Source organism: Scardinius erythrophthalmus, assembly GCF_964197995.2.
Source record: "Scardinius erythrophthalmus genome assembly, chromosome: 7".
Lineage (NCBI taxonomy): Eukaryota > Metazoa > Chordata > Actinopteri > Cypriniformes > Leuciscidae > Scardinius > Scardinius erythrophthalmus.
In genome coordinates this window covers 26,144,145-26,157,668 of record NC_138227.1, presented here as the reverse complement: position 1 = coordinate 26,157,668, position 13,524 = coordinate 26,144,145, and the positions used below count along the sequence as shown (strand labels likewise).

Below are 13,524 nucleotides of genomic sequence, written 5' to 3'. Positions count from 1 at the left end.
TTTTATTCAATTAAAAAAATCTAAATGTTAGTGAGAAGAAGAAAAATAAAACAACTTTTAGATATCACTCTGTCATGATTCTGCCTTCATGTCCTAGATCTTTCTTGTTTTGAGGCAGGATCATGACAGACCCATGTTTTGTGTGTAAGCACATGGCCATTTGTTTGGCTGTGTGCTTGCGTTGTCTCGTCATGTAACCCCGCCCCCTTGTTATCTCATCTTGTTATCTTTATTGTATCATCGCCGTCACCTGTTTCCCTCATTAGTTTCTCCCTATTTTATCCCCTTGTGTTTGCTGTCCTGTGCTGGTTCATTGTTAATCACTGTGAGATCTGTTTCTGAGTAAGTCTGTTGAAAGTCCTGTTGAAAGTCTTGTCTAAGTAGTAGTATTGTTCCTGTTTCTGTTTTAGTCTAGTTTGCAAAGTGTTAGTCTAGTCTAGTCATCTCTTGTCTGTCTTGCCCTTGTTTTGCCCCCTCGTGGGTTTTGTTTTCTGGTTTTTGCTTAAATAAACCTTTTGTGTTGCACATATCGTCTGCGTTTGGGTTCTACCTCCACATCCCCTGACAGAATGAACCAGCCAAAGCCGAACCCAGCAGACAGTATGTCCTCGCCTATGAAGTGTCAATCGGACCCTCTTGAAGACTGGTGGCTCAAGGCTATTTCTGATTCGAAGAGGTGCAAGCTTCCTATTCCCCCCCAGGGAGAGCTGTCATTGATCGAGTATGCCCGGGTCGTGGATGAGAGAAGGTTTCTTTTACCTGACAGCCTCTTAAATCGCTACCTTATTGCGGGCCTTAATGATCTTCCCCCTCTGGCTGAACGTGAGAGGCTGGTCCGTCATCCATTCCGGGATTTGGTGGTCTGTTTGTCGCGGAAAGATCCACCGGGTGCCACCATGTCGCCATCACTTGGCATGCTGCCTGTGATCCCGGAGGGTCGCGTTCTCGCCGTGTCTACGCTGGAGGACCAGGTTCTTCCCACCTCGACTCCCGAGGCGTCATCCGCAGTTAAGACTCTTCGCGGAAAGCGGGGAAGACGGCTGTCATGGGAGTCTGCATCGGAGTCCTCTTCGACGGAGTCTACCCCTTCCTGGGACTGTCTTCCCAGAGCCTACTACGGTCCCCACGGAGCTTCTTCAACCGGTCACTAGTCCGTCTACGGCCTCGGCACCGCGACCTAGGAGGAAGAAAAGGAGGAGGGGAGCCTCCCGTCCTTTGTCTCTGCCTGTCCCAGAGCCCGCTGCAGCAGTGAACGCTGTCCCAGAGCCCGCTGCAGCAGTGAACGCTGTCCCAGAGCCCGCTGCAGCAGTGAACGCTGTCCCAGAGCCCGCTGCAGCAGTGAACGCTGTCCCAGAGCCCGCTGCAGCAGTAAGCGCTGTCCCAGAGCCCTCAACTTCAAGCACTGTCCCAAGCGTTGTCCCCGAGTCTGCGGTCATGAGTGCTGCAGAGAGAGCAGCGGCCGATTCAGCTGCTAAGGCTGTATTACGCTCAGTTTCCGCAAGCCAAGAGATGCCGATTATCATCGCTGCAAGAACATTGTCCGAGTACTTGTCCTGTCTTGCCAAGATTCTAGAAATCCCTTTCAAGTCCCCAGATCCTGTGTCCCAGTCAGCTGCTGTGAGTGTTGTACCCCAGTCAACTGCCGTGAGCACTATACCCCAGTCAGCTGCAGAAAGCGTCGTACCCCAGCTTGCTACAAGGAGCTCCATTCCTCTCTCCGTTCCTCAGTCGCCTGCTACACCCCCAGTCTTGTGTCCTGTTGTGTCCCCTGCTGTTCCCCTGGTCAGGTTTCCCATTTCGTCGCCTTCTGTACCCCTGTCTGTATCCCCGGTCACCCCTGTCACCACTTCTCCCCGAACTGATTCCCCCAAGACTGTTCCTCCTGTGTCTCCTTCCAAGTCTGCCCGGACCCCTCGCCATGAGCCTTCGTCCCGTCAACCTAAGACCACAGTCCCACCCACCCACCCTGGACTTTCCCCCACGAACTTTGTTTTTCCTCCACCCCCCCTCCCTTGTTTGTTATTTTTATTGTTTCATCCTAACCCTGTTGTCATGTTTTCGTGTCTGCCTTTATTAGTTTTTGTCATGTATTGTTGGTTTGTGTCTATGTCTCAGTCGGTCTTGTCCCGTGTTTCATGTCCCCTCTAGGGAGCGTCTGGAAGCCGCTCCTTGGGGGGAGGGTTCTGTCATGATTCTGCCTTCATGTCCTAGATCTTTCTTGTTTTGAGGCAGGATCATGACAGACCCATGTTTTGTGTGTAAGCACATGGCCATTTGTTTGGCTGTGTGCTTGCGTTGTCTCGTCATGTAACCCCGCCCCCTTGTTATCTCATCTTGTTATCTTTATTGTATCATCGCCGTCACCTGTTTCCCTCATTAGTTTCTCCCTATTTTATCCCCTTGTGTTTGCTGTCCTGTGCTGGTTCATTGTTAATCACTGTGAGATCTGTTTCTGAGTAAGTCTGTTGAAAGTCCTGTTGAAAGTCTTGTCTAAGTAGTAGTATTGTTCCTGTTTCTGTTTTAGTCTAGTTTGCAAAGTGTTAGTCTAGTCTAGTCATCTCTTGTCTGTCTTGCCCTTGTTTTGCCCCCTCGTGGGTTTTGTTTTCTGGTTTTTGCTTAAATAAACCTTTTGTGTTGCACATATCGTCTGCGTTTGGGTTCTACCTCCACATCCCCTGACACACTCTGCATATGTGATGGGCATCAGTTATGCTCATCATCCTTTGAAGGCATCTTGACTAAAACGGCTCTATATTTAAAGAAGCACAGACAAAAGACCTGAACCGGAAGTGATGCGACCTGTTATACAGAATACAGAAGTTCATTGCTCATGTCCTGTTTTGTGCTGCTTAACCTTTTTTTCTCAAGGTTTCTTTTATGAATAAAAAAGTTCAATAGAACAGCATTTATTTGAAATAGAAATATTTTGTATCACTTTTGATCAATTTAATGTGTCAAATGCAATTATTGCATATTCATTTATTTCAATGAGAAACCTTAGTGACCCGAAACTTTACTTGTCATCGTGCTCTTTCCATTTAAGACAGAGAAGAAGAGAGATTTTTTTATACTTTTGTAATGCGAGTTAGTAACATGACTTTTCATCCAGGGGAACCTGGAAAACCAGGCCCTCCTGGACGTAAAGGACCACAAGGAAATCCTGGCAATCCCGGTGAGTGGATATAGATTTTTTTCCTTGCATTCTTCCATTTTCTAATGTCTGTCTTAACCAGCCCCGATGAGATTGTGATTCAGTCACATTAAGCTATCTGCACATACCTGCGCATACCTGTATAAAATGCATGTTAGAGGTAGTTTACAATTAAACTTTTGAGAGCATGTAAGCATTTACCTAGTTCCCTTATAGTCTTAGATGGAAATAGGGGTCCATGCGCACCCCCCGGCTTTTTTTATGCCACCTGATTTTTTAATCTTTAAAGTGTCTATTTTCAGAATCTACCAGGTACCAAGCTGAAATAATGTCCCAAAGGCTTCATTTTTAACCTGACCGGAACCCGAAAAATCTAAAAAATTATATAGAAAGTGGCATAACATTTGATGTAAACAACATACAGAGACAAATGAACACATTTTCCCATACAATTCTGACCCCAGGAATTTAATGGAATGGTTATTTTTGACATTTGACGACATATTGACCCTATTTCTGGACAAAAATTGCAAAAAATGGCCAAAGATGTGTAGAGGATCAACTATATTTTCGTTTTCTCAAGCGCATAGGGTGATTTTTTTTTCACAACCTGTTATTTCTTTATCATTCAAGTGTCTATTTTAAGATTAAATTGGGTACCAAGCAGAAATAATGTCCAAAATGCTTTATTTTTAACCCTTCTGTGTCAGGTTCAGAATAGGTGCAGTAAAAGGTTAAAATAAACCCCATTTCAGGCTGTTATTAGTATAATAAAAACATTGTCAAATAAGCTGTTTTTGACCATAGATGGTCAAGATGTTGTAAAATATAACAAATAACAATATCCCTGGGTCAGAATTGTATGGAAAAATGTGTCCATTTGTCCCTGTGAGTTATTTACATCAAAAGTTATGGCACGTTATATCACATTAGATTTTTCGCGTTTGGTGAAAAGGGTTAAAAATAAAGCATTTTGGACATTATTTCAGTTTGGTACCCAATTTAATCTTAAAATAGACACTTGAATGATAAAGAATAACAGGTTGTGAAAAAAAAATCACCCTATGCGCTTGAGAAAACGAAAATATAGTTGATCCTCTATAAATCTTTGGCCATTTTTTGCTATTTTTGTCCAGAAATAGGGTCAATATGTTGTCAAATGTCAAAAATAACCATTCCATTAAATTCCTGTGGTCAGAATTGTATTGGAAAATGTGTTCATTTGTCTCTGTATGTTGTTTACTTCAAATGTTATGCCACTTTCTACATAATTTTTAGATTTTTCGGGTTCCGGTCGGGTACCTCAAAGGGTTAAAAATGAAGCCTTTGGGACATTATTTCAGCTTGGTACCTAGCAGATTCTGAAAATAGACTTAGGTGGCATAAAAAAAGCCGGGGGGTGCGCGTGGACCCCTATTTCCATCTAGACTATTAGTGTCCGTCTACTTTTGTGATTGTCTTTTTCATTGCAATGTCTTTTTTATTCTTTGACATATTTTCATTTGATTTGTAATTAACTCAAGTAAACATTTAGCATGTTTAATGTAGACACACTAACACGTCTCATTTTGTAGGTATTATTGATAATGTACATGTGTGTACAAGTTATTGTATGTCCTTGTAAAGCATTGTCGTAATTGTTTGTTTGCCTGCCCGCATGTTGTTTTTGTGTGCATGTCCATCCTATCATGATGTCAACATTTGTCTCGTCATGTGTTTCGAGTGAACAGTTTGCGGTGAGCACAACATTTTAACTGTCACATGCTACATTCATTTATCCAACACATTTATGCAAGTAACATCATACCTAAATACATAAGACATTACACTACAGTTCAAAAGAAGTACGGCTAATCCACAGTGATAAGAGTATCTGTCTGTGACGTAGGTTACTACTGCCTTCCTGGAGAACGTGGAGAATGTGGACAGGTTGGAGAGAGAGGGCCTTTCGGATTACCAGGTGTCCAGGGGAGAAAAGGTGAGTTTTAAGACACTGGCATATGATCTTAAATTGATGATAATATAAAAATAAATGTTTCTTAAGCAGCAAATCACCCTATTAGAATGATTTCTGAAGGATCATGTGACACTGAAGACTGGAGTAATGATGCTGAAAATACAGTTTTGCATCACAGGAATAAATCACATTTAAATAGAAAATAGTTATTTTAAATTGTAATAATATTTCACAATAATTGACTGAATCTTTGATCAAATAAAGCAGCCTTGTTGAGCATAAGACTTCTTTTGAAAAAAATAGTTTAATTACCCAAAACTTACCCCAAAAAATTACTTTGTGCTTGTACTTTGTGTCAGGGACAATTACCAAAATGTTAAAACAAAAAAAAACATTTATTCTAAAATTTGTTGAAATATATATAGTACATTTTGTCATTTTTATACATTTTTAGTCATACATTTTAATCATGACTTAAGTGTCCAAAAACTTTTTAAGTGACTAAGCTATACTATAATCTATGATTTATCTCATAAATATGTTTATATCGAATATGTGCACTTTTTCATATTTTTCAAAAAAAAATCAAACACAGTAAAATATTTTAAAGTGAGCAGCTTGTTTTTTACTGAAGCATTATCAAATTATCCAAAATATGTAATAATTGAACATACAGGAGGAGGCACCTGTGTGAATGATTGATATGAATGTGCAGAACCTGCTTATAAGTATAAGAGCATCTTATCTAGTGCTGTCCATGGTGCTGCTTAATTCTGGATCTTTTGTCCTAGCTGTAAAGTTGTGTGTAGTGTGTATCAGTGCCCATTAGGGGGCGCAAAAGCATATTTTCTAACCACAGCATGAGCACCTGTGCTTATTATATTTTTTGTGTTCCCTTTCAGGTCCTGATGGGGGATGTGCATGTACCCCACCTGGTGATCTACCTGGCGATCGTGGTCCCCAAGGCCCTCCGGGTTACCCTGGTGATCCTGGGCGAAAAGGGGACCGTGGTCCCACTGGTGATGTCGGACTCATCGGAGAGAGGGGAATGGGAGGTGTTACCGTATGTAAACCTGGTTGAGATTCAAAATAAGTTTGTATTCTGCTTGTATATGTTTGTGTATCTAAGGATTTATTTTTGTTTGTGTCTGTTGTTGTTTCTCAGGGTCCCAGAGGCTTCAACGGTGTCCGAGGGATTAAAGGAGAGAAAGGAGGTGTTATGGTGTCATGCACAAAGGGTGAAGCATTTTTGCAATTTATAGATTATTGTTAGATATGTTAAACATTTTAAGACTAACCCAAAATGGTGTAACAACTAAGGTTATTTTCAATAGAATAATAAAGCATGAATTGGTTTGATGTTAAATGTTTGATAGTAGAATTGCAGGGCAGTTTCTTGATCCCTGAGCATTATGCCAAACTTTTGACAGATTTTTTCTTCTGAATTTTTGGATCAAGTTATCCATCAAATCCCTCATTTTAATTTTACATGTGAACCGACGTGCAATTATCAGAAATTGTAATGGAATTTTTGCATCATGTTAAAGGGGAGAAAGGTGACCTGGGATCTACTGGACCATATGGAAATCCAGGGTGTTATGGGAAGAAAGGGGCTGATGGGAAGATTGGTGCTCCTGGAGATCCTGGACCGCTGGTACGTCATAAAAATTCATAAAAAAGTTGTGCTGTACTATATACACAAACATTTTTATATATATATATACAGTAATGTACAGACATTAATTTCTTTAACAAACAACAACCTTTTTCTCTTCCCAGGGAGATAATCTTGTTGGACTGACAGGTGACAGGGGATGTCAAGGAGCTGTAGGTGTGAAAGGCTTCAGAGGTCCAACTGGTCCTCCTGGACCATGTATGATGGGGTCAAATGGGCGACGAGGGCAACAAGGGGACCCTGGACCTCAAGGCCAAACAGGGCCACCGGGTCCTAAAGGGATTCAAGGTAAGAGTCACAGTGCTGAGTAAGGTTTATATTCTATGTGAAAAATTGGTATCAAGCCACTATTCCAGCTGTATATAGTAAAAACTAATTTGTTGTTAACTATTGTTAACTTCTTGTATGGAGGAAGTAAAAAATAAAACAAAAAAAGATTTGTACACTACCATTAAAAATGTTGGCATCAATAAAAAAAAAATTCTTTTTTTATTAAGCAAGGTTGCATTAAATTAATCAAGCATGACATTCAAGACTTTTACATTATTACAAAAGATTTCTATGGCAAATAAATGCTGTTCTTTTTAACTTTCTATTGCTCATCCTGAAAAAAGTGTCACCATTTCACCAAAATATTAAGTTGGATATATTAATATAAATATTGGAGTAATGATGCTGAAAATTCAGCTTTGCCATCATGGGAATAAATGATATTTATACAGTTATTTTAAATTGTATTTTTGATCAAATAAATACATCCTTGGTGTACCTTAAGACAATGATTTCAGAAGCGTGAAAATGCATACTGACCCCAAATGAACAATAGTTTAAGTATGGTAGAGTATGGTCATTTGATTGTTGATTTTCTTGGTAGGTGAAACACTGCCCTGTGGGCCTGGCATTCGTGGAGCCACTGGTGGGAGAGGAATGCCTGGATGTAAAGGTAACATTTTAAAAGATTTTCTGATGAAAGAGTGTGAAAGAAGGATGGATGGGAAAAAAAGAAATGATGCAACTGAAGGAATAACAATAATGTACCTTAAAGTGTAGAGTTTCCTCAAAGGTTCCCTGTATGTTATATTTGACATACTCGCTTTTGCTTATTACTTAGTGACATAGTTATTGATGTTTTGTCGTAAAATGTTTTGGACTGATGAAGTTATTCTGTTGTGTGATAGTGTTGAATGTCTTCAAATTGCAGTATGAATTTTGCAGCTCAGATGGCTGATTAATGATCAAATACAGTTTATGGCCAAAACCTTAATTTTTCCTTCCAGGTGAGAAAGGTACACTTGGAAATCCAGGATACAAAGGAAATACTGGACCAAATGGTCCCAAAGGAGAGAATGGAGACCCTGGTGATTTTGGGTGTAGCGGACTGAGAGGTAGAGATTATAACTATAATTTGAGAGCTAGTCACATATTTGAGGTTTTGGTGCATTTTAATTTTTATTGAACTTTATGCATTATGGATTACTTGATTATGCATTACTTGAATAAACCCTCTTGATTCTATTCAACATAGGGGTTGCACAGACCAGTCAACTTTAATGCTCTGCCATGACACTTTAAGCTCGACGTCGGCCAGTCGCTGATCATGGAAATAGATAATAAATAGGAAGATAATAGGTAACAGGATAAGAAATCTTTGAAGTCCACTTTTACGTTCTGTTTCCAACAGTTAAAATAACAAATAAATGCATCCTCAGAGAGCGCTCCACTAGATATGTTTGATTTTACCATCTGAATGCTCATAATTTATATATATATCAACCATAGCTGTCCACAAGGCAACCCGCGTTCGAGTGTCAGCTTGAGGTTCAGGCTTATTTGTTCATAATCACGTCATCAGCGACTAGTCGATGTCGACTATGTCAACCCCTAAAGCCGGTGCCACCGGCTTTGGCCCTTCATCGCTGCTCGCAGCTATATTTATATATATCTATATTTATATATATATATATTTATATATATATATATATATATATATATATATATATATATATATATATATACACTCACCTAAAGGATTATTAGGAACACTATACTAATACTGTGTTTGACCCCCTTTCGCCTTCAGAACTGCCTTAATTCTACATGGCATTGATTCAACAAGGTGCTGAAAGCATTCTTTAGAAATGTTGGCCCATATTGATAGGATAGCATCTTGCAGTTGATGGAGATTGTGGGATGCACATCCAGGGCACGAAGCTCCCGTTCCACCACATCCCAAAGATGCTCTATTGGGTTGAGATCTGGTGACTGTGGGGGCCATTTTAGTACAGTGAACTCATTGTCAAGTTTAAGAAACCAATTTGAAATGATTCGAGCTTTGTGACATGGTGCATTATCCTGCTGGAAGTAGCCATCAGTGGATGGGTTCATGGTGGTCATAAAGGGATGAAAACGATGCCCAATTGGCACTAAGGGGCCTAAAGTGTGCCAAGAAACCATCCCCCACACCATTACACCACCACCACCAGCCTGCACAGTGGTAACAAGTAGGGTTGTTCCTATTCCGATACTAGTATCGGAAATGCCGCCGATACCAATAAAAATTCTGGCATCGGTATCGACGAGTACATCTACCCAACGTACCGATCCGATACCATTTTATTAAACAATACCTAGTTAAGCACGCTAGCTTTGCTTTACGCTGCGAATCGGAGATCAATTCTTCTTCGCTGCTCTAAACAGTGGTTGCTTGTGGCAAAACAGGAAGTTGTGCTGTTGCCACAAGCAACCACTGTTTAGAGCAGCGAAGAAGAAATGAAAACGCAAATTTTCAGATGCAGGCGCACGACAAGCGCATAATAATGTAAGAGACGCTGGTGCCCAACATCAAATGGCAAACGTAATGAAAATGGAACAAAACTGCGCTACTCGTTATTTTGTGCTTCCCGGACCATTAAACAGTTTGGAACAATGCAGCGCGAGCCGATCTTGACTTGATCAAGCTACACTGTTACTACACAGCGCTAAGAGATCCAAGAAAGCATTTGAATTCGCCACTGAAGTAATAACATCGCTGCGAGATCTAGTGAGAAAGCATTCACATTTCTCCGTTATTAACGGATCAAACAGCGCTGACATGGAAACCAGGAACATTGTGCTTTCAAGTAACGTTATGTCGGTTTTATTTTGACATTATGAATAAAATTGCTGCCCTCAAATGTTAATCTGAAATAAAATAAACCTTTGTTTATAACTTAACTACTACAATATTACATTTAATTTTTTTTATAAGGAGCTGTTTTTGTTTTATATGTCAATTATAGCTACATCATTGCTCAAAGTAAAAAAATGATCATACTTTGATGTTAATAAAAAAATAAAAAATGTAAATCAAGGAAATTTCTCTGGCATTTCTTTCTTTTTGCTGTATTGAAAACGTACCGAACCGTGACACCAGTGTATGGTATCGAACCGAACCGTGAATTTTGTGGACCGTTCACCCCTATTATTCATATATAATTTTTTAGATTCCTAGATTTATTTGTTGCACTTTTTATACAGTTATATTGTAAAACTAAAATACCTTTTATAAAATAATTCTATCAATTCATACAGGGCTAGTATGAATTGCAGCTGTATACACACCCAGGTATCGGATTAGTACTCGGTATCGGCCGATACCCTGAGTCCAGGTATCGGAATCGGTATCGGGAAGGAAAAAAGGGTATCGGAACATCTCTAGTAACAAGGCATGATGGATCCATGTTCTCATTCTGTTTACGCCAAATTCTGACTCTACCATCTGAATGTCTCAACAGAAATCAAGACTCATCAGACCAGGCAACATTTTTCCAGTCTTCAACTGTCCAATTTTGGTCAGCTCGTGCAAATTGTAGCCTCTTTTTCCTATTTGTAGTGGAGATGAGGGGTACCCGGTGGAGTCCTCTGCTGTTGTAGCCCATCCGCCTCAAGGTTGTGCGTGTTGTGGTTTCACAAATGCTTTGCTGCATACCTGGGTTGTAACGAGTGGTTATTTCAGTCAAAGTTGCTCTTCTATCAGCTTGAATCAGTCGGCCCATTCTCCTCTGACCTCTAGCATCAACAAGGCATTTTCGCCCACAGGACTGCCGCATACTGGATGTTTTTCCCTTTTCACAACATTCTTTGTAAACCCTAGAAATGGTTGTGCGTGAAAATCCCAGTAACTGAGCAGATTGTGAAATACTCAGACCGGCCCGTCTGGCACCAACAACCATGCCACACTCAAAATTCTTTAAATCACCTTTCTTTCCCATTCTGACATTCAGTTTGGAGTTCAGGAGATTGTCTTGACCAGGACCACACCCCTAAATGCATTGAAGCAACTGCCATGTGATTGGTTGATTAGATAATTGCATTAATGAGAAATTGAACAGGTGTTCCTAATAATCCTTTAGGTGAGTGTATATATATATATATATATATATATATATATATATATATATATATATATATATATATATATATATATATATATATATATATATATCTTTTATATATACTGTATAAAAGACAGAAAATATTACTTTTATTAATTATTCTATATCTGCATGATATGTCCACAGTATCAGCTTGACTAGAACGCATCCATTAGAAAAGTATTATAAATCTAATATCTCTGCCATATCATCCGCAGGTCCAGATGGATATTCAGGAGATCCAGGTGACACTGGCCCCGACGGCAACAGTATAAGTGGCTCACCTGGCACACCTGGATGTCGTGGACCCCAGGGTCTGAAAGGGTCTTTTGGAGACTGTGTTATTGGGGCTCCAGGACCGATGGGCCCCTTTGGGGTTCAGGGATGTCAGGGCCCTAAAGGTGTACCTGGACCTCCTGGACCAATTGGATTGCAAGGTACTGCATTGACAGTTAAATAATATCTGGCGAACAGCAATATGATTATGATATAAAGAAAGAAATAGTATTTAAGGTTCATTAACTAAAATAATTAAATAATTAAATAACTTTTTCTGCAGGTACACCAGGTATTCCAGGACGTCCTGGAAGAAAAGGGGAAAAAGGAGAGGATGGTAAACAAGGGGCACCTGGTTTCCCAGGTGGGAGACCAGAAAAATGTGACGAAGGACAAGCTGGTCCACCTGGCAAGACTGGACCACCAGGCATTTGTGGACAGAGAGGTCAGTAGAGACCACTGTATCGACAGAAGCTTGTTAGGATTGTTCCAATAACAATAATGTCACTTTTCTGTGTTAGGCTGCCCTGGAGAGAAAGGATCACTTGGGGAGCAGGGACCTCCAGGCATTGGAGCTAAAGGAGACCCTGGTAAGCCTGGTTTCCCAGGCATTCAAGGATGCACAGGCCTTCAGGGACCTTCAGGACTCAAAGGAGACAATGGAAATCCTGGATTTACTGGACCAAAGGGTAAAAGAGTCTTTCCACAGGTCTTGATGTGCTTTAGGGAGTTTATTCAATGAATGTACCCTGTTATGTGACCTTATTTAAACAAATGCCTAACTGTGGTTTGTAACATTTTGGTTGCCTGAGAAAATGTACAGTTAAGATGGATGTTACTATCAATGTTCTATATGTACTGCTTTACAGTACGATTTTGAAAGTGTTTTTGTAAGAAGTATCTTATGCTCAGAAAAGTTGCTGTTGATCAAAAATACAGTTATATTGTGAAATATTATTACAATTTAAAATAACTGTGACTCTATTTTAATATATTTTAAAATGTAATTTATTCATGTGATGGTAAAGCTGTATTTTCAGCATCATTACTCCAGTCTTCAGTGTCACGATCCTTCAGAAATCATTCTAATATGATGATTTGTTGCAAAAAAAAAAAGTGGTATTACTATTGATGAATAGAAATTACACATGGACTGCATTTATTTCAAATTTAAATATTTTGTAACATTATTGTCTTGCTGACCCCAAACTTTTGAACGTTAGTGTATTACATTTATGTTAACATTAGCTTCAACACTAAAATGTGTTAGGCCAATTTTAAATGTGTGTGCTTTAGATATTTAGAGTCAAAAAACAAAGAAGGTGTCAGTGGGACACATGATTCTCACCTATCATATAACATCTCAGGTTTCCCTGGATTTCCTGGTCAAGATGGCTGTGCTGGCAACACAGGGCAGACGGGCCCTTTAGGGGCTCCTGGACAAAAAGGCCTTAGGGGTCTGAATGGATGTCCAGGTTTCCCAGGGAGAAATGGAACCAAGGGCCAGAAAGGTACTTCAAAACAGTGTGAAACACCATATTGTCATACTTTAGGTCAGGTCTAATGTGATGATGGCAGTTAAAGGTTCCAATTTTTTTCTTTACAGGATGCATTGGACCTCCTGGACCTCCAGGAGACGTGATTTCAGTGCCAGTCAAAGGCCGGGTAGGACCACCTGGACCTAATGGGGAGAATGGTTTCAGTGGAGAAAGGGGTAAATTTGTAACAGATTGTTTACACCTGGTATTAAGATGCGTTTTGGTCTATCAGATCACCAAACGAGGGACGAGGGAGACACATACCCCTTTTACCCCTGGTGTTTTAATCCATCTCTTTTGTCCACTTTCAAACACTTCTGTCCTGATTTCTTTGAGGGGAGGGTCTAGGGGTGAGTAAATGTTTGCTTTTTTCAGATCTTTGGATCTAATGGACAAAATAAGCTCACGCAATTTACATATGAACTAAGGCTGTCAACTTTAGTCGTTTAGTCGACTAATCGGTCGATGCCGTCTTGGTCGACTGACATTCTCATTGGTTGACCAGTCGCATAATT

The 13,524-nt window shown here is 40.0% G+C and overlaps 1 protein-coding gene across 1 annotated transcript in view; it reads left to right on the top strand.

Annotated features, from left to right (window-relative positions):
* The window catches only part of col4a4 (collagen, type IV, alpha 4), a 70,011-nt gene that overhangs the window by 46,067 nt on the left and 10,420 nt on the right, over positions 1–13,524 (top strand). The window contains exons 21-33 of the mRNA XM_081371610.1: positions 3,110–3,172; positions 5,040–5,129; positions 6,011–6,171; positions 6,274–6,346; positions 6,656–6,762; positions 6,888–7,071; positions 7,658–7,726; positions 8,061–8,168; positions 11,414–11,632; positions 11,755–11,916; positions 11,993–12,160; positions 12,839–12,982; positions 13,078–13,185. Of these exons, the coding sequence (XP_081227736.1) occupies positions 3,110–3,172; positions 5,040–5,129; positions 6,011–6,171; positions 6,274–6,346; positions 6,656–6,762; positions 6,888–7,071; positions 7,658–7,726; positions 8,061–8,168; positions 11,414–11,632; positions 11,755–11,916; positions 11,993–12,160; positions 12,839–12,982; positions 13,078–13,185 (1,656 nt within the window). The remainder of the gene's footprint in view (positions 1–3,109; positions 3,173–5,039; positions 5,130–6,010; positions 6,172–6,273; positions 6,347–6,655; positions 6,763–6,887; positions 7,072–7,657; positions 7,727–8,060; positions 8,169–11,413; positions 11,633–11,754; positions 11,917–11,992; positions 12,161–12,838; positions 12,983–13,077; positions 13,186–13,524) is intronic.